This window comes from Galeopterus variegatus, unplaced genomic scaffold (assembly GCF_000696425.1).
Source record: "Galeopterus variegatus unplaced genomic scaffold, G_variegatus-3.0.2 Scaffold5059, whole genome shotgun sequence".
NCBI lineage: Eukaryota > Metazoa > Chordata > Mammalia > Dermoptera > Cynocephalidae > Galeopterus > Galeopterus variegatus.
In genome coordinates, this window is record NW_007731170.1 from 18,989 (window position 1) to 43,641 (window position 24,653).

Consider the following 24,653-nt stretch of genomic DNA (forward strand, 5'->3'; position numbering starts at 1 on the left):
GCCCGCACCTCGCTCAGCCAGTGAGCGGGAACCGGTCTGTATGTGGGATCCGAACCCTCGGCGGGAGCGCCGCCATGCTCCCAAGCGGCGCACTGTAGCAGTGTGCCACCGGGCTGGCCCTTCCATGAACTTTTTGAAGTACACTGGTATATGAGTAACTCTTGAAAGAGACTGTCATCCTTTTTATTTTCTAGATATTTCCAAGTGAAATCATTGTTATGATGTAGGACTCTGTATGGGTGATTATAACGCAGAGTCGCCAAGAATGCTTTGGGATCAGTCAGGCCTGGGTTCCTATCTTTGTTCTACCTGTTATTATCTGGGTGACCTTAGGCAAGTTATTTGACTTCCCTGTACCCTAGTGTCATCATCTATATAACAAAAATAATAATGATACCTATTATTAATTAATGGAGTTCTTGTGCTTATTAGATAGAATATCATCTGCTATTATTGCTACTAAACTGAATTTTATGAGGAGATAAGCAGAATAGTAGTTTCTAGTATTTAAAAGCTTTTGTTGGAATTATTTCTGTTGTTTAAGTATTTATTATCTAAAATATTCAAAATAAAAATGATGAATACTAATAACACTCAGCATTGATAGGATCCTTTCCTTTTTCTCACCTAAGGCTCTCCTCGAGGCCTATGAAATAAGTAGGGTATTGTTTTTAAGTCTCATGGTGGGTTCTTCATGGCTGTCGTATACGTGGGGGGCATAAGGGGATGCAGAGGTGTGAGAAAATGAGCAAGTATTAGTAGAGGATGAGAGCAGCTTCAAAGCTCCAAGAAAACTTTTCTTTTTATCTTTTGACTATACGTCTTTAGTTTAGCTAAACTGGGAGTTTAAACTGAGTGAAATTTACTTTTTTTTTTTTTTTTTGAATATTGGAAACTATCCTAAATGTTAATTTAAGCTTATTTATGGCTGTTGAAACTTAATGACTATGTGTTCTTGTTCACAAGAAAATTTGGGGTAGGTCTTTTATATTGGCAATTAGCATGCATGTTTATGTAAACGTTCCTCAATTTTAATGGTAAAGTTTTTTCTTTCATGAAATTTCAAGGTAGAAAAATGATTGTCATTTTTCTGTCTTTTAAACCAGCCTATGTTAGTTGGGTCTGGAACAACCTCAGTAACACCAAATAATGAGACTGTTACTTCAGGTGAAGACCATAAGTAAGTGTAATTTTACAAATTTTGCTTCATTTTAACTCAGACGTATTCCCTTAAGTGGTGTTAATTTAATGTAGTATAAATTGTGTTTTATTTCCATAGCTTCCTTTTCTAAAGATGTGTATCTGTTATAAAAACCCGATGTAATCCATCTTGATTGAATTTATAGCATGTTTCGTATACTCTGAGAATTTATTCAAACTGTGTCAAAGTTGCAGGACTAATGACATTCATTTAATAAGTATATATTGAGAACCTACCATCTGCAAGGTACTGTGGGAAAATTCAAGGAAAAAATCTAGAAAATATTCAATGAATAGAATATCCTATTGATAATTATTAGCATTTTTGCTATAATAGGAGGAGGAAGTTGTCTTGAAAGCTGTATATGGTGTTTTGTTTTAACCTTATATGTTAACTGATTTTCAATGCCATCTGGTTGTTGAAACTGAGTTTTCAAGAAACAAATGAACATAAGAAATTAGTGAGTAGCAGTTACCTTTTTATATTATATTTGATCTTTTATGGATCAAAATTCACACAATTTTTTCCCCACATTTCTTAAAGGATTTAAGAACAGTTAAATTTTGCACAGTCGTTTTTATGGAAGAATTGTTATAAGTTAAAATAATAATCTGTCTTAATCCACTTGGGCTGCTATAACAATATGCCATAAACTGGGTAGCTTACAAACAATGGAAATTTATCTCTCACAGTTCTGGAGGCTGGGAAGTCCAAGAGCAAGGCACCAGAAGATTTGGTGTCTGGTGAGGGCCCACTTTCTGGTTCATAGATGGCATCTTCTCTCTGTATCTTCACATGGTGGAAGAAGTGAGGCCACTCTCTGGGGCTTTTTTTTTTTTTTTTCTTTTTTGTGACCGGTAAGGGGATCGCAACTCTTGGCTTGGTGTCGCCCGCACTGCACTCAGCCAGGGAGCACACTGGCCATCCCTATATAGGATCTGAACCCGCGGCGGGAGCGCTGCACTCTCCCGAGTGAGCCACGGGGTCGGCCCTGGGGCCTCTTTTATAAGGGCACTAAATCCCATTCATGAGGGCTCTGCCCCTCATGACCTAATCACCTCCCAGAGGCCCCATATCCTAACACCATTGCATTGGTGATTAGGTTTCAATGTAAGAATTTTGGGGGACACAAACATTCAGACCATAACATAGCTTTTACTGAGATCAACACTTATGTATCAGGTGCTATTCTAAGGGCTTTACATATATAAACTCATTTAATCCACTCATCTACCCTAGGAGATAAGTGCTGTATGTCCATTGTACTGATAAGGAAACTGAGGCACAGTGTAATTGAGTTACTTGCCCGAGAACACCACACTCAAACCACTACATCTTTTTGGAATGCTAACATCTTATACTTGTCTTTAAAAAATCTTCTTATTAGTACTTTTACCAGTCTCAACCTCACTTTAACTTAATAATAATTATAATAAAATCTTCATTTGTCTCTTAACTCTTTAACAGTTTATAACTAATGCAAATTGATTTTTTAAAAAAACCTAGAGTTTTAAAAAATTTGCTCTTGGTAGCAAGACTAAATGGTTAATTAGAAGTGCTTACTCAGAATGTCAAATAGAATATTTCTTGAATATAATTGTAGAAGGGTAACTTTTGTGCATTAAGTTCTCTGGTAGTACTTTTTTTGCAACATAAAGCTGAGTTATATTGTTACCATTATTATGTTTATTTTGGTTTAATATTCTTCTGGTTCACCTAAAAGTTTATTGTTCACAAAACTTTTTTTTTTTTTTTTAACCAGCCGATGCAATTCAGATTCTGCAGGCCCGTTTGCAGTGCCTGATCATCTTCGTCAAGATGTAGAAGAATTTGAAGCTCTCTATGACCAACACAGTAATGAATATGTTGTCCGCAATAAGAAACTGTGGGACATTAACCCAAAACAAAAATGTTCAACTTTATATGAGTAAGTAGGTTAACATTCCTACAAATAATATTTTATACTGAGGTTGCCAGTTAAAGATCAGAAGTTATTTAATTTGTGTCTCATATGAGTAAGTAGGTTAACATTCCTACAACTACTATTTTATAACGAGACTGCCAGTTAAAGATCAGAAGTTATTTAATTTGTGTCTCTTATATTTATTAAAGGATTCATTTATTGGTTCACAATAAATTCCTCCCAGAGGGGATGAATATTTTGGGGGGGGCAGTGGAGAGGGGATATTGTTAGAGCTTTTGTCATGTATTGCACAAAGTTAATTAAGGATTTTTAATTATTAAATTTAGAGTCCTAGTGATTATTGGTTTTGTCATTTTGACCTGCTAATATACTTTCTACCTCTAAAACTGTCCTAGTATGTCCTAATAGGACTGATAAAGTTTCCAGCCATACTCTTTTTATCATGAATTCCAAGGTATTCACTTGGCAAAGAATAATAGGATTATTTGATCTCATTGTCCTTATGTTAATGGATGCAGTTGTTTGGCATATCATAATTCCAATGACGAATTATATAGCTTGGTGAAGTATTACCCTTTTATTAGGGAAAGGATACCAGGATGCTGTTATTATTTCAGCTTGGATGGTAATTGTTCAACTAGAGTAATAGTACAGGTATAGAACCTTGTACCCCTGTGTTGTGTTAGAGTCTTGACTTCCTGACATTGATCTAATGAAACAGAAACATATTCCTTTTTTGGTAACTTTGGGTAGAAGTTACTTTTGGATTGAAAATGTGAATGTGTGGGCCGGCCCGGTGGCGCACTGGAGAGTGCGCCGCTTGGGAGCGCGGCGGCGCTCCCACCAAGGGTTCGGATCCCATGTGGAGACCGGTTCCCACTCACTGGCTGAGCGCGGTACGGGCGCAACACCGAGGGTTGCGATCCTGTTGCCGGTCCCCGGTATGGGCGCGACACCGAGGGTTGCAATCCCGTTACCAGTCAGTAAAAAAAAAGACAAAAAGGAAAAAAAAGAAAATGTGAATGTGAAATTTAACAATTAAGTCAAATTTGAGTAGGGTGGATAAAACAATTGACTAAAGAGTTTAGGAAACTTGAAGAAACACCTTACCATTTTGGCCTTGGTATTAATAATAGAGCATGAGGCCTTCCTTAAGAAAAGAAATTGAGGGCTAAGACCTGTAAAAGAAAATTAATTTAAAAGCTAACTATTCTCCTGAAAATCCTGTCACTCATCAGCGATATGGTCATTCCATTTTCTTCACTTGCATCTAGTTATATGTTCTTAGGTTCCCTGTTTATGGTTTTTCTTTAGAGTGTAAATGCTGAGCAAATCATATTTCCAGAGAACTCTTGGATGATAATGTGGAAACAGCTATAAAATTACACTAGTATATCTTAAAATAGGCTAGAATTTGCTTCTAGCATCCAAAACTGAAGCTAAAGTGTGTAGTGTGTAGTTTTCAGTAGCTTGTGCCTTAAAGAATTTATTGCCATTGTAAGTGAGAAAAAATTAAACCACTTAATGAGAAAAAAATAGATTGATTTCTTTCTATTCTGAGGTAGAATTTATATCTTATGATAATAGAAAACCAAGAAGGTACATCTCAAAACACAATTCTTTGAATTTTTAAAAGTAAACAGATGATGGCTTAAGAATGATGGTTGTTTAATGAAAGAAAGAAAAATAAAACTAAACTTTTATATATAAAAAGAGCAAAGTAAAAAAGTATTGGACAAGCAGTCAAGAGCAGCGGGATAATTGCTACGCATTAACCTTTTCTTGACTTTAGTATTTCAACTTAAGAACAAATTGGTCCAATTCTCTATTTTAATGGCCCTTTCTAGTTCTAACAGTATTTAGATAGTTAAAGCAAATTATTCCACATTTAGTTTTTCCTAACACCACTTTAGTGCTGTTAATTAGGTAGCCAACATTTATTAACTACATAAGGTTAGGCACTATTGCAGATTCTAGAAAAAGTAGAAGGTATAGTCCTATCAGGCAGCCTGCAGCATAGCAGGAGAGTTAAGATGATCATTGATAGGATTACAGTGTATTGCAAATAAAAATGACATTCTGAAATAAGAATCATGAGCAGGTGCAAAACAGTGATTTTTTTTTTTTAAGAGAGATTTTTTAAAGGAGATGCATAAATCCAAAGTTTCATTTCTTTTTTTTATTATTTTTGTTAGTATATTTGTTATTACAAATCAGACTTATTCTTTATGCCCCTTATCCAATCTCTCTTCCTGCCTCTCCCCTCTCTAACAACCATAGATTTGTTCTGTCCTTCTGATAGATTAACTGTTTCTGTGTTGATTTTTTGCCAAGATGATCTGTCCAGTACTGAGAGATGTGTGTTCAGGTCCCCCACTATTATCATATAGCAGATGTTTCTTCTGTTACTCTGGAGTGTGTTTTGTGGAGAGAGAAGCCCTGTTTTTTTTCCTTTTTTGGTCTCCGCTGGTGATTCTCCTTGTGTCAGTGCAGTCAGGTGTCTGGCATGCCATTTGCACAGTGGCTGTGACTACTGCTATAGCGACTAGCCATTTTTATGGCAGCCGTGGCAATTGCCGTGGCTATGGTGGGCTACCCATGTGGAAATGGTGTTTTTGGCGTGCTCTTAACCTGGTTGCAGCTGGGTTTGGCTTCCCCTGTCTCCATCAAAAACAGTGATTTTCAAAGGAGCACACCCAGAATAATAGGACGGGAATGCTTTTTGAAATATTTTTTCCATTTCTCTCCTTTCCCAGGTGCTGACAGTGACATTCAAGGGCATTTCAAAATCCATTTATGACCATTTAAGACACTATTGGTCATCATCAAATTACTAAAATGTTATATATATAGAAACATGTATATATGCACACATATAACAGCTATTAATATCTCTGATGCACTTAGCTTTATTTACTTTTTATTCCTGTCATGTACAGTGTGCCAGTTCTTTGCATCTGGTTCTTGCATACAGAAAATACTAGCCGTATTAGAGTCTGAGACTTTAATGGGGACCAGATAGTGAGGGAGGAGATCAATTTCATAACTTGGCAGGAAGAGAAATGGTTGTGTAAGCCTCATCATCTCAGTTGTATCTAGTATCTTTTGTTACAGCTTTTGCTTCCTTTCATATCCACTAAATATCCACACCAGCAGCAGTGTTCAGTGTGCTGATAGACTTGTTCTAACCCTTGTAAGACACTAGATTATGAATAAATCATATTTATGCAATTTTGAATCCAATGTTTATCCTACTGAAACTGCTTTTCAAGGCCTAGAAAAGTCCAAGTATAAAATTCATTTTGTATTGCATTTCAAATAACAATAACTATAAAAATTTTATTCACAATGTGGTTATTGCACCATTTCTCTTTGGGCTAGGGGCCCTCGTTGGGTTAAGTTTTGTTTTGCTCGAATGTATGAAAAATTCATTGCTACTTAGTAGAAAAAATGTGGAGGCTCTGTTTCTTTGAAAAAGAATTTTTTCTGATTACAAAAGTAATAATACAAATTATTATGAAAATTTAAAAAAATAAAAATTTTAAAGGAAAAATTTAAAACTATGAATAATTCTACCACCCAGATTAATCACAGTTAAGTTTTGGTGTGTATTCTTTCAGACTTAAAATGTATATATGTAAAACATTTTCAAAAATTTATAAACTATGATTTTACTACACACTTGATTTTGTCATTTTCACCTAAAAATGTATGATGAGTATTATTTTATATCCTTAAAATATTCTTCAGGGGGCCAAGCCCGTGGTGCACTCAGGAGAGTGCGGCGCTGGGAGCACAGCAGCGCTTCTGCCGCGGGTTCGGATCCTATATAGGGATGACCGGTGCGCTCACAGCGCTCACTGGCTGAGCGCGGTGCGGCTGGTCTCAAAAAGGACAAAAAAATATATATATATTCTTCAGGAACATGACTTCTATTAATACTTGGCAGTCATCACCTGGATCTGCATCATCATCTATGTTGCTAATTCCCTTCTGTGATTGACATCTCGTTGCTGAATTACTGAAAGTAGTTTTCTTTCAAGTGGTTTCTGTTCTTTAATTATCACAGTTCAGATTTAAGTATTTTAATCTAGGTAGAAAAGATTTAGTTTTCAATGATACTCTTTAGTATTCATTGTAGCTAGCAAAACTATACAGTCCAACGAATGCTTTAATTTTAAAAAAAAAGTAAATACACATACACCATTCATTGATTATTCTGCTGTTGCTTGATGGCAGCTTGACAATGACTGGAAAGGCCTCTCTTAGGACAGATGGTGGGGGCTTATGTTATTTTATACCAATCAACCAAAATCCTCAACAAAGATTATTGTTCCTGACACTACAATGATTTATTTTTTTTCACCTTACCCTCACTCAGCCCCTTCTGCTTTTAGAAATTTCTCTATAAAAAATGAAGTTTTGATGGGATCTTAAAGCAAAGCCATGTTTAAGCTTACTTTGTAAAACAACATGTTTGTGGGGGAATTTCAATAGTAGAGATTATTCTAAAACAAAAATATTCATTATAAAACACATTAAAAGAGATTCTTGGATGACTTTTAAGTATTTAGAGCAGTAGTGCTGACAACGAGAAGTGGCATTTGGTTTTTATCAGAGTTATCAGTTGCTTTGAATAGAGAGGTTAATCATTTTTAGTTGTCCTATGCATTTAATCCACAGCAGCATGTACACAAAAAGTGATTTTCTTTTGTTTAAAGAAGTGTTGTTTTTACCTTCCTTCTAAAAAGTTGTCCTCGTTAGCATTAATTTACTAAGAAAGCCCCTCTGGAGATTTTTGTTCTTTAAAAAGCCATGGTAGTGGTGCCCGGTGTGACTTTCATGCTAGTGATGTCGCTGTTACAGAGTGAATACAAAATTCAGTTGGTAGAAGCAGCCTCGTTGAGCCTGATGCAAGAATGGGAAAAGAAAATAGACCCAGAACTGGAGTGAACAAACTCAGTTTGTAACTGAAGTCAGACTAAGGGATTGGGTTTATTACTGTGGATCTGGATCTTGAACTATATTGGTTTATTGATTAGACATGATTAATTCAGTCCCTCTGAATCATTGCACCATTCCTAAACAGAAAAACTTTAATAGATTTACTCAACGCAAATTCAAATAGGATTTTTTGAGATTTGATTTCCTCTTCTCATTTAACATTGTTATTGGCATTCTTGTTATTTTTCCAGAATATATTTTCTTGCTTATTCATTGCTTTTTAAATAGGTTATCTGATTATATAATTGAAATTTATACAATAACTTTTTTATCTCTTTTTGCTTTTTTCCAAAAAAAAAAAAGCTTTTTAAAGGATTATTTTCTAAGGGGTAGACAAAATTTTGTTTATAGTATCATTGATTGCAGTAAACCTTATGTTTGTTGGGGAGGTATTGAGATCAGTGAGAAGTGAAATTGGCAGAATAAACGTTTTTTTCAAATAAACATGTTTTTTCAAATACTTCCATATAGTAACTCATGTAAATGTAAATTTTTTCCAAGTTATTTTTCTCAGTTGTTGGAGGAACATGGTCCCTTGGACATGAGTAACAAGATGTTCTCTGAAGAATATGAGTTTTTTCCTGAAGAAACTCGACAGATACTAGAAAAAGCAGGAGGTCTAAAATCTTTTCTCCTGGGATGTCCTCGTTTTGTTGTGATTGACAACTGTATTGCATTGAAGAAAGTTGCATTACGGCTCAAGAAAAAGAGAAAGAAGAAAAACATTAAAACAAAAGTAGAAGAAGTTTCAAGAACGGGAGAGTATTTACGAGTTAAACTACCACTGAATCCAGCTGCTAGGGAATTTAAACCAGATGGAAAGTCCAAACCAGTTTCTGATTTATCTTCAGCACCAGCTTCTGAGGATATGAAGCCCAAACCTGTGCCTGCTAATTCTCCCAAACCAGCTTGTGAAGATGTGAAGCCCAAACCGGTATCTGATAATTCTTTAAGACCAGTTTCTGAGGATGGAAAACCCAAAGGAGTCTCTTCTAATTCTCCCAAACCAGTCTCTGAGGATGCAAGTAAAAAGCGAGTCTCCTCTAATTCTCCCAAACCAGTTCTTGAAGATGTGAAACCAACCTATTGGACTCAATCCCACTTGGTCACAGGATATTGTACATATCTTCCTTTTCAAGGATTTGACATCAACCAGACGCCGCCAACATATATAAATGTGTTACCAAGTTTGCCCCAGTACACCAGCATATACACATCTTTGGCCAGCATTTCTTCCGAGTATCAGTTGCAAAGATCAATACCAGTGGTGCCATCTTTTGTAGCCAGTGACAGAGCAGATAAAAATGCCACTGCTTATTTTGAGGGTCATCATTTGAATGCTGAGAATGCTGCTGATAACCAGATTGTCTCTGAAACACAGATCCTTGAGGACTCTTTGGGAGTATCTGTAAAGTCACAGTGTAGCACAGGTGATGCTAATACACCCCCAAGTGAGTCTAACAGAAATGATGGACACTGTGGGAATTCTAACAATAAATGTGAAGTAAATCCTGAAAGTACCAATGCAGTAACAAATATTCCACATACACAGATGGTTGCCATACAGGTAAGACTTAAATAGAAAAAAATCTTACTGAATACTTAAGTTAAATTTTCCTTTTCATTTTTCATTGCCATTATATGTACTGAAATTCTTAAAAATTATTGGCTTTATAATGGTTAATAAAGCTTTTGCCTGAAAATATTTTACAAACACGAACCCCTTTGTGGGGCACAGCAGATAATCTTGTGAGAAAGAAGTTTGGTTCCAGTAAATAATACTCTTCTTCATTACCCAAATTTTATAGCAATTGAAAAACAAGATAAAGGAGTCAGCAGGTGGAGCCAAAGCATCTCCTTGATAATAATGATAAAGGCACAGTAAGAGGGTGTGGCTGTTTCTGTAGAAAAGTGCATGTGCTAACAGTGAATCCCCCAGCATACTAGCTTACCTACCACCTATAGCAAGGCTGGACCAGGAGGCCTCTTGCTTGGGTGCCTGCCCCCTAGGACTTAGCAAGAGGAAGAAGGGGAAATGTGCTGGCGCTCCCCAGAGAAAAAAGGAAGAGTATGGGCTACACATGCCCAGCTTTTTCTGCCAAACCAGGGGAAGAATGAGGGTGTTAAAAAGAGACAGCCAGAGGGGGAAAAACAGGAGGGATGCATATGAGTTTCTTCCTATCAAGTATGAGAATAAATTGAGGTTTCTCTGTGGCTACCTTTATAAGGTGTGAATTCATTAAATCCTTATTGAATTGCCCCGCTCCTCATTAAGTTTTCTGTTTTCTAGGAAGCTTTGAAAAAAATATATTAAGAGTAATGAACCAAAATTATTTTCAGTTACATTAATTCTGAATAATAACACTTCCCTAATATAAATATTTATGGAAAGCATGGAACATAATCTAAATTGGGGCGGGGGGTGGGAACCCTTGAAAAAATTGTGGGCATGTTTTAAAATGTTATTACATGACAGATTTATTTTACTGGAGCAATTAAGATAGATTGAATTTAAATGTTTGTTTTGCCCTGTAGGTATCTTGGAACATAATACACCAAGAAGTCAATACTGAACCTTATGATCCTTTTGAGGTAGAACAGGTGAGTCAAAATTGTATTCAGCTATTGAAAGGTTTAATTTTCATCAGTTTATCTTGATGGGAATGATGAACTAGAATTATTTTGTAGCAAGCTAATTCCATACCAATTTATCATGGAATAAGCTTTGGAACATAACAAAAAAATTATTTTGTTTTTATTGTTGAAACTTGAGAAACAGAGGCATATGAAAAAGTAAGTTTTTTCCTATCATATTTTTATTTCTAAGTATAGTGGCTTCATTGTTTTAATTGGTATAATGAATTTATCATGGAATAAGCTTTGGAACATAACAAAAAAATTATTTTGTTTTTATTGTTGAAACTTGAGAAACAGAGGCATATGAAAAAGTAAGGTTTTTCCTATCATATTTTTATTTCTAAGTATAGTGGCTTCATTGTTTTAATTGGTATAATGAGCACCTATTAATTTATAAGTAAGCTTATTCACATGAATAGTACAGAAAGGAATTATATAAAGACATTCACTACTTTAAGAATAATTCAATTAGAAAATCTATTAGTATAATTTACTTTGTTAATATATTACAAGAGAAAAGTTATTTGATCAACTCTGTAGTTGCAGAAAAGGTATTGGATAAAATTCAGATCCCTTTCTTGACCAAAGCTGATAATAAAATGGGAATTGATGAATACTTCTCAGCATGCTAGTATCTTTCTCTCTTAAGCCAAAAGCCATCTTGTTTAAATGTGAAATGTCACCATTAATATTTATTATCCTGGAGTTATTAACTCACAAAATTAGATATGAGAAAGAAAGATGGAAAAGGGGAAGTAAAAATATCATTTTTTACAGAGGCTGAGATTATGTACCTGTAAAATCCACAACAGTCAACTGAAAATCTATTTCAAAATGTAAGAGAATTCAGAAAGGTGATTGGATACAAAATAAATAATTTTCTATATGCAAATAACAGCCTGTTGGAGTATTTTCTTCTAATATACCTTCTATTTTCAATATCAACAAAAAGATAAAATACTTAAATCAATGTAAAGAGAACTTTTAAAATGCTACTGAGAGACACACACTAAAGAAAGACTTAAATCAAAAGGTGTTCTGTGTACTAGGATAGGAAGACCTATTATAATAGAATGTTGGTTCTTCCTAAAGCTTTTAAAAATGTAATCACAGTACACACATGAACAGAGTGTATTATCTATTGCTGTATAACAAATTACTTCAAAACCTAGTGCCTTAAAACAACAGTAAACATTTATCATCTCACAGTTTCTCTAGGTCAGGAATTCAGGAGCAGATTAACTGGATGGTACTGGAGATCCTCATGAGGTTACTGAGACTAGGGTTCAGTCATCTGCAGGAGTAACTGGGGCTGATGGTTCTACTTCCAAGACAGCTAACTTACATGGCTTGCAAGTTCTTTGCTGGCAGTTCAGTTCCTTGCCTTGTAGACCTCTACGTAGTACTGCTTGAGTGTTTGTGTAGGGCCTGGCATTCCCCAGCATGAGTGATCCAAGGCAGAAGCAGCAATGGCTTTTATGACTTATTTCAAGAAGTCATACTTCATCACTTCTGCTGTATTCCCTCAGACACGTAGACCAACCCACCAATGTGGCTACATGGTAGGAGAGGTCTGTACAAGGACATGAATGCCATGAGGCTAGAATCTTGGGGCTACCTTGGAGACTGGCTATTGTACATGATTTAATTAAGACTAGACAAAGGCTGCTGCTTTCTTCTGGGACTTTGAAAAGTTGCTTCACAGACCTAAGGCTTGGTTTTATGACCTATCTATTGAAGGCAAAAAATAGAAACAAAATAAAAACAGAAGTGTAGTGAAGTTTAAATGTAATAATGTAGAAATGGCATTTAACTTCCTGCCTGTCTCTGTTGGTGATTTGGGGCATATAAATTAATTCTTAATACCGAGTTGCTGATCCTTTTGCTGAATTGAGAATGAAAATAGAGGTAACTAGGATCTTAAACCAGAGTTTTGCTCATGGTTTATAGTAAGGTTGACCATTTAATTTTTATTTAAACATGGGCTGTATTCATGGTGTGAAACTTTCAATCTGGACAGACATATACTGGGACTTTCCGAGGCAAACTGGTCGCCTGGCCGTAGTTCACAGTTCTCTTAACTGATAATTTAACAGAATTTCAAATGCTCGATTCCCTGCCTTTTTACACTTGCAAGACGCTAAGGTATTGCAGAGGTCCAGGAGATGTCAAAGATGGACAGGTTTATGCCACTGGGATATATTTCCAAAGCCTGGCTGCTGCAGGAGTCACCTTAAGCTGGGAGAAGTTGATGGCATCAAACAGATACTCTTTTCCAACATAAGTGTGAGATTGCTGACAGTCTTAGCAGTGGCTTAAGTGATGTTTATTGTTTACCAACATTTCATATTACAGTATGGCTTCTGTTTTTGTTTTGTTTAGTTTTTTAAAGCTGGTCTAAGGGACAGATAACTGAAAACATTCATTGATGATATTTTAACTTGTCTTTGAAATAACCAGGAGCTATCCATTTGAAATACTTAAAAGTAGGGCCAAAGTTAATATGTTCTGTTCATATCTAAAATATGAATAATATATGCAGTTTTTAAAACCTAATAAGTAGTTCTTGTTGTTAATTTTGGAGAGTGACATATCAATCTACTGGTCTAATATTGAACCCCTCTAAAATAAATAAATATTCAGAACTAATTATAATACAGAGTGAAAAGTTTCATTATGAATTCCAATAATATGAATAATTGTATTTAAGAAATAGCTGGCTTTACTAAACAGTGTTCAGGGTTTTTTAATTCCTGAAGTATTGTGACATTTCCTTTGTAAATTTTCATCTTCCTTTTACTCTCCTTTGTTTATTTTAAGAGACAGATCAGAACAAGATCATAAATAGGCATATTAAGCTATTTTTAATAGATTTGTAATTTACTTTTAGGGGGATATTTCACAGATTGAAAAAGAGTACCAGGAATTACAAGAGCAGCTCAAGAAAGCACGTGAAAATTATGAGCAGATAAAACTCAAGGGCTCAGAAGAGACCAGGGACCTGGAAGAAAAATTAAAAAGGAACTTAGAAGAAAACAAGGTAATCCTATCTGAAACCTCTGTTTAATTGCATGTATAATTAGGAGAATATAACTGTGCTTTTGCAGCCTCAATTAGCTGAACTTCCTTCTGCATTTTTGGCTAAACATAGGATTCTTTCTCAAAATTGCCTGTTTCAGATTTCTCTGACATAATAAAGTAAGTGTTTCTTGCAGTGTTTTAGAACCTCCACAAATTGCCTTATGAGAAAAGGGCTATAAATCCGGATTTTCGTTTCTCTGTAATTCAGTTCACTTGGCTAACTAAAACTCTATTTTATGGTGGCAAGTTTCCGAGTTAAATTCTTGTTTATATTGAGAGGCAGTATAGCATTAGTGGTTCAGAGTGGGAGCCCTGGAGTCAGACTGGCGGGGTTCAGATCCAGGCTTGGTTCTATACTAGTTCTGATCTTGGGCAAGTTACTTAACTTCTCTGTGCTTTAGTTCTTTACCTGGAAAATTTGGGTAATAATAGCTCCCATTTCATGGGTTTAGATTAATACTTGTAAAGTACTTAAAACTGACAGGTATGTTGTAAGGACTCAAGTATTGGCTGCCACTGTTATTACTACTACAGTTACCATCATCTTCATCTTAACACATGGGGCCTCAGCAATATTGGACTGTAAAGTCACCCAGAGTATCTTGTTTGAATCTACTGATGTTGAATTCTGATCATCAGTTACATGTAGCTGGCTACATGTCATACTAATTAGTGGCAAGTCCAGATTGAATTCATGGGAATGTGGAATTATAGATATGAAGAAGTCATGGTGTGTTTCTTTTTAAAAACTACTGTCTTCTGTTTAGAGAGGTAGCAAAGGGTTATCAATCCATTTAAGAAAGGAAGAATTTGTTTCAAAAGTATGGATTGGTAGCTGGGGTAACATATTAAATAGAAGAAAAATGGTTTAGTGGGACCTGAATCAAGGAACTCATTTACTGAGTTGTAAGTATACACAGAAGAAAAGGGTCAATTTCTAAAGGTAAGTGTTGTGACATTCTGCAGGACCTGTTTATACTCGGGATTGGGATGGAGAGAGTCAAAGGATAAGAAGAATGGAACCAGAGACTTTCTTCTCAGTTGCCTGGTTGGGAGAGGAGAAAAAGGAACAAAAATAAAATCTCCCTAGCACAGTGATACATGGAACACAAACTTGAATAAGCTACTTGAGAGGTTTAACAAAACAAAACACTTTTATAAACTTTGCATTGCCTTAGGAAAATTCATTTTTAATAAATCCACATGGGAATGCCTGTGGCCGCCTGTTTGAATGACAAGGGTAGGTTTGGGGACATAGTTGCTTAGGGTGGGCATTCGGTGAGTGAAGTTATTTCTTTCTGCAGAAGTTTTTCCAGCTTTATAAATTGCTGGTCTCAATGGGTGCTTTATTTGTACAGGTTATTAAGCCTCCTTTGTTTGTACAATTGATCAAGAAGCTTGTAGGAAATGAAGTACCCAGGGAGGAGGCTGTGAGAGGGCAGCGGCTCTGGCTGGGGGCTCTGGCTAGTGTGCTCTTGGACTTGTGAAGGCTTTGGGTCTGCTGTCCTGTGGCTGCACTCCCGAGTACTCAGTCTGGTTTTTAAAAGGCCAGTTATTTAGTCCCCCACATTATCAGCCTTTTAGGTTATTAATCTTCCCTTGTAAAATGTGTACCTGTTTCCTATTAGGATAAATGGCTAATCTGAGTTCCTTAGGCTGGTGTCTACACAAGAGCAGGTGAGATTTAGCCATGGTCATTTCTTTATTAATCATGATTATGTTCATAGCTGTGGAGAAGTCTTTTATAAATGTAAAAAGAAATATGTGCCTTTTATTGATCTTTCCGTTGGCCTTTGACTTTGTAGATCACTGAGGTTATAAGCTAACCCATGTTTACCTTAAAGTTACTTGATATCACATTTGGATGTGTTAGATACACATTCCCACCCCCTTACAGAGAATAGAAAAATAGGCAAACGATAGAAATCATGTTTCAGAAATCAGACATTAGAATCGGACTACTCTGATTAGCTCACTTGGGAGAGCATAGTGCTAGTAACACCAAGGTCGTGGATTCTGATCGCCATACTGACAAGCGGCCGAAAACAAGACCTTAGGCAATTTGTTCAACCTCTTTGATCCCCAGTTTCCTCATTAATAATGTAATCTCAACTTCATAGATTTGGGAGGGCTCACCAGGGGTGGTTGAAAAAGGGCAGGGAGGCTGGGGGGATGGTCAGAGACAGTAAGTATAGCACTCAAGGCAGCACTGTCCCCCCAAAATACCACTCATGCCCCTGCTGAGGAAATTGATTTTTTACAAAGTACCTTAAGAGTGGTTACCATATATTAAGCATCACTAAAAATCTGAGCTAGCTATTGTATATAGCTGATGGGGTTTTGTTATCATGAGCTGGGAGTGGCCTCAAATAGAGAATTAGGCCAGTTATCCTCTGCCAAAGAAAAATAGCTATTCCAAAGCCAGAGTCTCCTGTTGTTTTTAATGTACCCCTAACCTGTGACTGGTGGGTATAACTGGTTTGCAAGATTGCTCAAGGACATATGTTCTTTTTTGTTTTATTGAGATAAAATTCATTTAACATAAAATTCACCAGATTAACCATTATAAAGTATACATTTCAGTGGTTTTTCACGTATTCGCATTATTGTGTAACCGTTACCACTAATTCAAGAACACTTTCATCATCCCAAAAAGAAACCTGGTATCTATCTATTAATCGGTCATTCCGCATCTACCCAGGACATATGTTCCTAAAGTGCTTTAATGACATTTTCTAATAGCTGAGGTAGGCATTTAGTTGATGCTGGCTCTTAAAACAGTCAAAATTATTTTGGCCCTAGAATAATTTACAGTGTAGAATTTTAGAACTTCTACCTGTTTCTATATTAGAGCAGAATCTTGGCCCCTGCCTGCCAAAACTTCCTCAGCCCACATCTGTGCAGAGATGGGGATTCTCCTATTCAGTCATGGGTCCTTGCCAAGTTCAGACATTCTTTAATCTAACATTTATGAAGCTCATATTATGTGCCATACTTGTTAATTTTTGTATTAATTTAATATATTAATTTAATCTCAAAACAATCCTAGTATCCTACAATTATAGCATGATATACTAGTACTATCTCCATTTTACTGGTGAGGAAATGGAGGTAGAAGTAGTTAATGCAACTTGCTCAAAGTCACACCTGTTCTGTGTGGCAGAACATGTAGTGAGTTTCAGGCTCCAGATCTCTTGAGTTTGTTCTCTCTTGAGAAAATGTCAGTTCCACAACCAGTTCAGTTACCTGTTAAAGACATTTCTCAGCACTTTACTAGCAGTGTGAGTGTATCAGTTAACTACCGTCAAATAATGCTGAGAAGTAAACAACCACAGCACCTCAGCAACATGAAACAATAAACATTAAGCTGATGAATCTGAGTTAGCTGATCCTGCTTGGGCTTGGCTGGGTCATTTCACCTTGGGGTCAGTGAGGGCTCTGCTGTTCTTTGCTGTGCTTGCTCACACATCTGGGGTCAGCTAGCTATGTATTGTTCTAGAATGGCCTCAGCTGGGATGTCTGGGGCAACTGGCACTGTCTCATGTGTGTTTTATCTTCCACCCTGAAAATCATACTCTCAAGCAGTAGGAAGGTGCAAGGGCAATCATGGACAGTCACACAAGCACTTTTCAAGCCTCTGCCGGCATCAGGTCTGCTCATATCCCAGTAGGCAAAGCAGTCACATAGCCAGATAATGTTCATCATGTGATTCTTCACTCCTGAATCTTTTCTCAGTACTGTCCCTTCTATCTTGAGTGGCCTGACTCCTCAAGCCTGGCTCCCTCCTACTCATCTTTTGGGCCCAGCTCAGGCATCTCTTTCTTGAGGAAGCAGTTCTTGACGTCAACCTCAGACTTGATTAAAGGCTCTTGTTAATGCAGTGGTGGGAGTAAGCACCTCACTATATTATATAGTAGTTATCATTTTGTAACATCTTTATTGAGATATAACTCACCATAAAATTCATCCATTTAAAGTATACAGTTCAGTGGCTTTAGTGTATATACATGGCTGTGCAGCCATCACCACAATCTAAGGTAGAGCATTTTCATCATGTGAAAATGATGAAAATACCCTCTATCAGTCACACTCTATTCTCCCTCTCTCAGCTCTAGGCAACCACTAATTTACTCTATAGATTTGCCTGTCTGGGCATTTTATATATGTGGAATCATTATATGTGATCTTTGTGTCTTCTTTCACTTAGCATAATGTCTTCAAGGTTTATCCATGTACATCCAACCGTTTTAATATATGTCAACACTTTGTTCCTTTTTACTGCTGAATAATATTCCATTATATGACTGTATGACATTTTATTCATTCATCAGTTAATTGACATTTGGGTTCTTTCTACCGTTTTAATATATGTCAACACTTTGTTCCTTTTTACTGCTGAATAATATTCAATTATATGACTGTATGACATTTTATTCATTCATCAGTTAATTGACATTTGGGTTCTTTCTACTTTTTGACTATTTTGAAGATGCTGCTATGAACTTTCATGTACAAGTTTATCTGTGGACATAGGTTTTCATTTCTTTTGGATCTATACCTAGGAATTGCTGATCATATGGTAATTCCATAACTAACTATTCAAGGAACTGCCAGACAGTTCCAAAACCATCTTTTTTTCCTAAAATTTATTTATTTTAATTGACACATTGTAATTGTACATATTTATGGGGTACAGTCTGATGTTTTGATACATATGTATGTTGTATAATGATCAGGTCAGGGTAGTTAATGTTTCCATCACCTCATGCATTTACCATTTCTTTGTGGCAAAAACATTCAAAAGCCTCTCCTCTAGCTATTATGTAATATACAAAACTTAACTGTTAACCGTAGTCACACTACTGTGCAATAGAACACAGAACTTATTCCTCCTATCTAATTGTAATTTTGTACTTGTTGGCCCCCTCTCCCTGTTTTCCCTTCGTACCTCCCCTCCCAGTCTCTGGTAACCTACTCTCTGTCTCTGTAATATCAGTGTTTCCCCCCCTACAAAAAACCATCTTATATTCCCACCAGCAGTGTAAGAGGATTTTAATTTCAGTACATTCTCACTAATACTTCTCTGTCTTTTTGATTATAGCCATCCTAATTGGTGTGAAATGGTATCTCATTTCGATTTTGATTTTCATTTCGCTAAAGGCTAATGATATTGGGCATCTTTTCATGTGCTTTTTGGCCATTTGTTATCTTCTTTGGAGAAATGTGTATTCAGGTACTATTCATTTATTGAGTTTATCTTTCGGTTATTGAATTATAAGAGATTTTTAAATATATTCTGGATTCAAGTCACTTATCAAATATGTGATTTGCAAATATTTTCTCCCATCTCCATTTTGTGGGTTGTCTTTTCACTTTCTTAATGGTATCATTTGGAGCACAAAAGTTTTTAATTTTGATGTAGTCCGGTTTCTGTTCTTTTCTTTCGTTACTTGTGCTTTTGGTGTCATATTTAAAAGACACCTGTCTAATCCATAGGCACTGAAATTTACTGCTTTATTTTAAGCGTTTTATAGTTTTAGCTTCTCCAATTAGGTCTCTGATTCATTTTGAATTAATTTTTGTATATTGCATAGTAATTATCTTTTATGCATATTTTCCTCACCAAACTGGTCTTCCTGAGAGTAAAGACTGTTTTCTTAGTCATCTTGGATCTCTGCATCTAGCCCAGTGTACAGACTAGGTGTTCTACAAATGTATATCAAACGATACTTCCTTGGCCCCCTGAAGAACTGCGTTTAGTGAATTGTATTTTCATATTTTGTATTAGCCTACATAAGAGGATATCAGGCTTACACATTGAAGGTTGTAGCTTTGATTACTACTAGTTTGTAGTTGAGAATATTACCCACTCTTTCATTTGATTCATTTAAAAAATATTTATTGAATGTTCTCTTAAATGCCAGGCTCAGGGCTGGTCTTCTGGGACTTTGCTGCAGCATCCTCTTTATGAGGCCCTGAGAAGTTGCTTCTCTCTGCTTTCACTACCTGGGCTTCTCTTGTGTAGCTTGTTTGTTTTTATTTTGTGAATACTGAATTATATAGCTCATTGTATTTCCTCTTTGACCTTTTCTTCCAGAAAGTTTTTATTTCTAAAGAATGATTAGGATCTCATGCCATTCATTGTTATATTACTCTCACTTGTGGTTTTATATTGTTGTTTCTATCTTTTTATTCTATTTTCTTTACCTAATATTCTTTTTATTTTGTCTTTTTAAATTATATGTATTGTTGAAGGCACCTCAAATATTTATTTTAGAACAAAATTGAGGTTTAAAAAGGTATGAAAACATATATTTTTTTCTTCTTCTTTTTTTTTTTTTTCCTTTTTGTCTTTTTTACTGACTGGTAACGGGATCGCAACCCTCAGTGTTGTGCCTGCACCACGCTCAGCCAGTGAGTGGGAACCGGTCTCCACATGGGATCCGAACCCTTGGCGGGAGCGCCGCCGTGCTCCCAAGTGGCACATTCTCCAGTGCACCACTGGGCCGGCCCTGAAAACATATTTTTTTGTAATTGAGAAAAAGAACATCAGAAAGTGTTTATAGTTATGTCAGTAAACTGTGCATATAAAGGATGAAGTTGTATATATAGCCTGTTCTTTCTTTTATCCTAATGTTTGAAAGAAAAGGATTCAGGAGATTATTCTCTTTCATGCAATCAGAGACAGCTCATGATAGCTGACCTGGTTAGCATGTGAAGCAGCTATGTCATTAAAGGGTAGTTAGTACAAACAGCAGATAAACTCATGTAGTATTTTCACTGATGGGGCTGTGTGTGTGTGTTTGTAATACTTTGTGCCTTTGATACCTGAACTCCCTTAGGTACTTCTTGCCAAATAGGTTCTGATGCCCCAGCATAACCTTGTGGTTGCACATAATCTCCCAGCCGAAGGGCTGGATCCAAGGTGAGATCCCTGGCTTAGAATAGAAGCACAGGATAGGCAAGAAACAGAGTTGGCTTGGTTGCCAGTAGCAGAGCATGCAAATCGACATTGGTCATGCTGGTAGAACTGAGCGAGGTGGAATACAGGATTTTCTAAGTAGAGTAGGCTCGGTGGTCACCTCAGTCACAATAATGACTCAACAAATTCAGGATCAGCAAAGTTCCAACATGGAAAATGTGAACAGAAGTGGTCCCCAGGGCCAGCCCGGTGGCGCACTGGAGAGTGCGCCACTTGGGAGCGCGGCGGCGCTCCCGCCGAGGGTTCAGATCCCATGTGGAGACCGGTTCCGCTCACTGGTTGAGCGCGGTGCGGGCGCAACACCGAGGGTTGCAATCCCATTGCCGGCCCCCAGTACGGGCGCAACACCGAGGGTTGCAATCCCATTGCCGGCCCCCAGTACGGGCGCAACACCGAGGGTTGCAATCCCATTGCCGGCCCCCAGTACGGGCGCAACACCGAGGGTTGCAATCCCATTGCCGGCCCCCAGTACGGGCGCAACACCGAGGGTTGCAATCCCATTGCCGGCCCCCAGTACGGGCGCAACACCGAGGGTTGCAATCCCATTGCCGGCCCCCAGTACGGGCGCAACACCGAGGGTTGCAATCCCATTGCCGGCCCCCAGTACGGGCGCAACACCGAGGGTTGCAATCCCATTGCCGGCCCCCAGTACGGGCGCAACACCGAGGGTTGCAATCCCATTGCCGGCCCCCAGTACGGGCGCAACACCGAGGGTTGCAATCCCATTGCCGGCCCCCAGTACGGGCGCAACACCGAGGGTTGCAATCCCATTGCCGGCCCCCAGTACGGGCGCAACACCGAGGGTTGCAATCCCATTGCCGGCCCCCAGTACGGGCGCAACACCGAGGGTTGCAATCCCATTGCCGGCCCCCAGTACGGGCGCAACACCGAGGGTTGCAATCCCATTGCCGGCCCCCAGTACGGGCGCAACACCGAGGGTTGCAATCCCATTGCCGGCCCCCAGTACGGGCGCAACACCGAGGGTTGCAATCCCATTGCCGGCCCCCAGTACGGGCGCAACACCGAGGGTTGCAATCCCATTGCCGGCCCCCAGTACGGGCGCAACACCGAGGGTTGCAATCCCATTGCCGGCCCCCAGTACGGGCGCAACACCGAGGGTTGCAATCCCATTGCCGGCCCCCAGTACGGGCGCAACACCGAGGGTTGCAATCCCATTGCCGGCCCCCAGTACGGGCGCAACACCGAGGGTTGCAATCCCATTGCCGGCCCCCAGTACGGGCGCAACACCGAGGGTTGCAATCCCATTGCCGGCCCCCAGTACGGGCGCAACACCGAGGGTTGCAATCCCATTGCCGGCCCCCAGTACGGGCGCAACACCGAGGGTTGCAATCCCATTGCCGGCCCCCAGTACGGGCGCAACACCGAGGGTTGCAATCCCATTGCCGGCCCCCAGTACGGGCGCAACACCGAGGGTTGCAATCCCATTGCCGGCCCCCAGTACGGGCGCAACACCGAGGGTTGCAATCCCATTGCCGGCCCCCAGTACGGGCGCAACACCGAGGGTTGCAATCCCATTGCCGGCCCCCAGTACGGGCGCAACACCGAGGGTTGCAATCCCATTGCCGGCCCCCAGTACGGGCGCAACACCGAGGGTTGCAATCCCATTGCCGGCCCCCAGTACGGGCGCAACACCGAGGGTTGCAATCCCATTGCCGGCCCCCAGTACGGGCGCAACACCGAGGGTTGCAATCCCATTGCCGGCCCCCAGTACGGGCGCAACACCGAGGGTTGCAATCCCATTGCCGGCCCCCAGTACGGGCGCAACACCGAGGGTTGCAATCCCATTGCCGGCCCCCAGTACGGGCGCAACACCGAGGGTTGCAATCCCATTGCCGGCCCCCAGTACGGGCGCAACACCGAGGGTTGCGATCCCATTGCCGGTCCCCAGTACGGGCGCAACACCGAGGGTTGCGATCCCGTTACCGTTCAGTAAAAAAAAAAAAGAGGCGGTCCCCATGCTAAAGAGAATGTCACTGAACTGTTGTTGCACCTCTGCCACCTGAAAACAATTAGCCTGCACATTTCATGGCCACCAAAATCAACCCTATCCACGCAGTAGGACTTTGAAGTCTTAAAGGACCTGACTGGTTAGTGAATCTGCTTCCCAGGAACATTGAAAACCTTGGTATCTAAGGCTGGAGAGATAGAAATGGCTTCCAAGTTGATACAGCTTCTGACTCAAGAGTCATTATTTCCTATGGAATCTGTGTGGGTTGACATTAGAGTACGCCTTCCTTTCTGAGGGAGAAGGCCCTGCATTTCCATAGCTGAACCCTTGTCCTCAGTGACCTAAGTATGTTCTAAGTGTAAGAAGTTCAGGCTACAGGGAACCTGATAGGAAGTGAAAACTTAAAGGTTCCCCTGAAGCAAATATGGGGTCAGGACTTCATTAAGCAGTCATTGATAATAGTGGAATTTCAAATGAAAATATTTAACATGTTTCTTTTAGTTGCTTCTTTTTTTTTCCCTTTTTTTTTTAATCTTGGTAAAACATATAACATAAGAATTGCCATTTTAAGCATTTTTAAACATACAACTGTGTGGAATTAATTACATTCATAATACTGTGTAACTACTAACCTCTACCTGTTTCCAAAACTCTTTTGTCATGCTAACCATAAACTCTGTACCCAGAAAAGCAATAAATTCTCATTTCCACTCCTCCTTCCCCTTCGTTTCTGGTAACCTCTGATCTACTTCTGCCTCTGAAATTGTTTTTTTTCCTTTTTAATTTATTTTTTCTTAATTGACCCACAACAGTTATATATATTTATGGAGTAAAATATGATATTTGGGTTTGCTGTTTCTTTTAAATATTGCTATGATTCACATTTAAATTAATTATTAGAAATATTAACATAGAGAATGTTTACTTGTAAATGATTGGTATTTACAAGCATGTGCCCTACCCAGATCTTTTGCTACTACTGAATGGATGATACTTTAAAAGGACACAAAATTTTTAGAGAATTTGTAGGTTTAAAAGGGACACAAAAATCAACTACAATGTAAATTGAGAAGCTACATTTTTTTAAAAAGTTTAAAAAAATGAAAAAAAGAAGAAGGAATGAATGACTAAGAAGGAATAATAAATAATTCTTGGATAGCTTTCCCTTTAAAAAAAATTTGAAAAGCAGCATCTGCATAAGGAAGCTGACAAAGTCTGGGTGTCAGGTGGTGTTGTACCTAACTCTCCAGGNAAGAAGGAATGAATGACTAAGAAGGAATAATAAATAATTCTTGGATAGCTTTCCCTTTAAAAAAAATTTGAAAAGCAGCATCTGCATAAGGAAGCTGACAAAGTCTGGGTGTCAGGTGGTGTTGTACGTAACTCTCCAGGGGACAGGTAACTAGTATTGCTTAAAAGAGTTTTTCATTTCTCTTTGTCACTGCCTGAAATTCTGGCAGGTATCTCAACCCAAATACCTTTGATGACCAGCCAGAGGGATCACATTTATATTTTTAAAAGCAAACAAAAGCTATTGGACTTGCCAAATAAAACATGTATGTAGACTACCTCCAGGTTAGAGAATCATTTAGGCTGAAGAGTGAAGTGTGAAGAGTGAAGTAATTCTGGGCACATCCAAGTGGTTCTTCAGAGGACCTTACTGCAGTCAGGTGCACTCAGTGGCTAGGCTGTGGCTGTGTTGTATAACTTTGTGCCCTAGGTTGGCTGTGATGGCATAACCTGCCACAGAGTGCCGGGTTGTGAGTGTTTGTTCTAGTTAATTCAAGTCATTGTGTTTAAGCTCTGACACTGTCACAATTTATAATCTTTCAGCCTCTTTTTTTTTAAAAAAAAA

General features: G+C 38.5%; 1 protein-coding gene across 1 annotated transcript in view; it reads left to right on the forward strand.

Annotated features, from left to right (window-relative positions):
• LOC103604270 (E3 ubiquitin-protein ligase TTC3-like) overlaps positions 1-24,653 on the forward strand; it is a 62,471-nt gene that overhangs the window by 16,692 nt on the left and 21,126 nt on the right. The window contains exons 11-15 of the mRNA XM_008588837.1: positions 1,107-1,180; positions 2,964-3,128; positions 8,631-9,696; positions 10,665-10,730; positions 13,657-13,806. Of these exons, the coding sequence (XP_008587059.1) occupies positions 1,107-1,180; positions 2,964-3,128; positions 8,631-9,696; positions 10,665-10,730; positions 13,657-13,806 (1,521 nt within the window). The remainder of the gene's footprint in view (positions 1-1,106; positions 1,181-2,963; positions 3,129-8,630; positions 9,697-10,664; positions 10,731-13,656; positions 13,807-24,653) is intronic.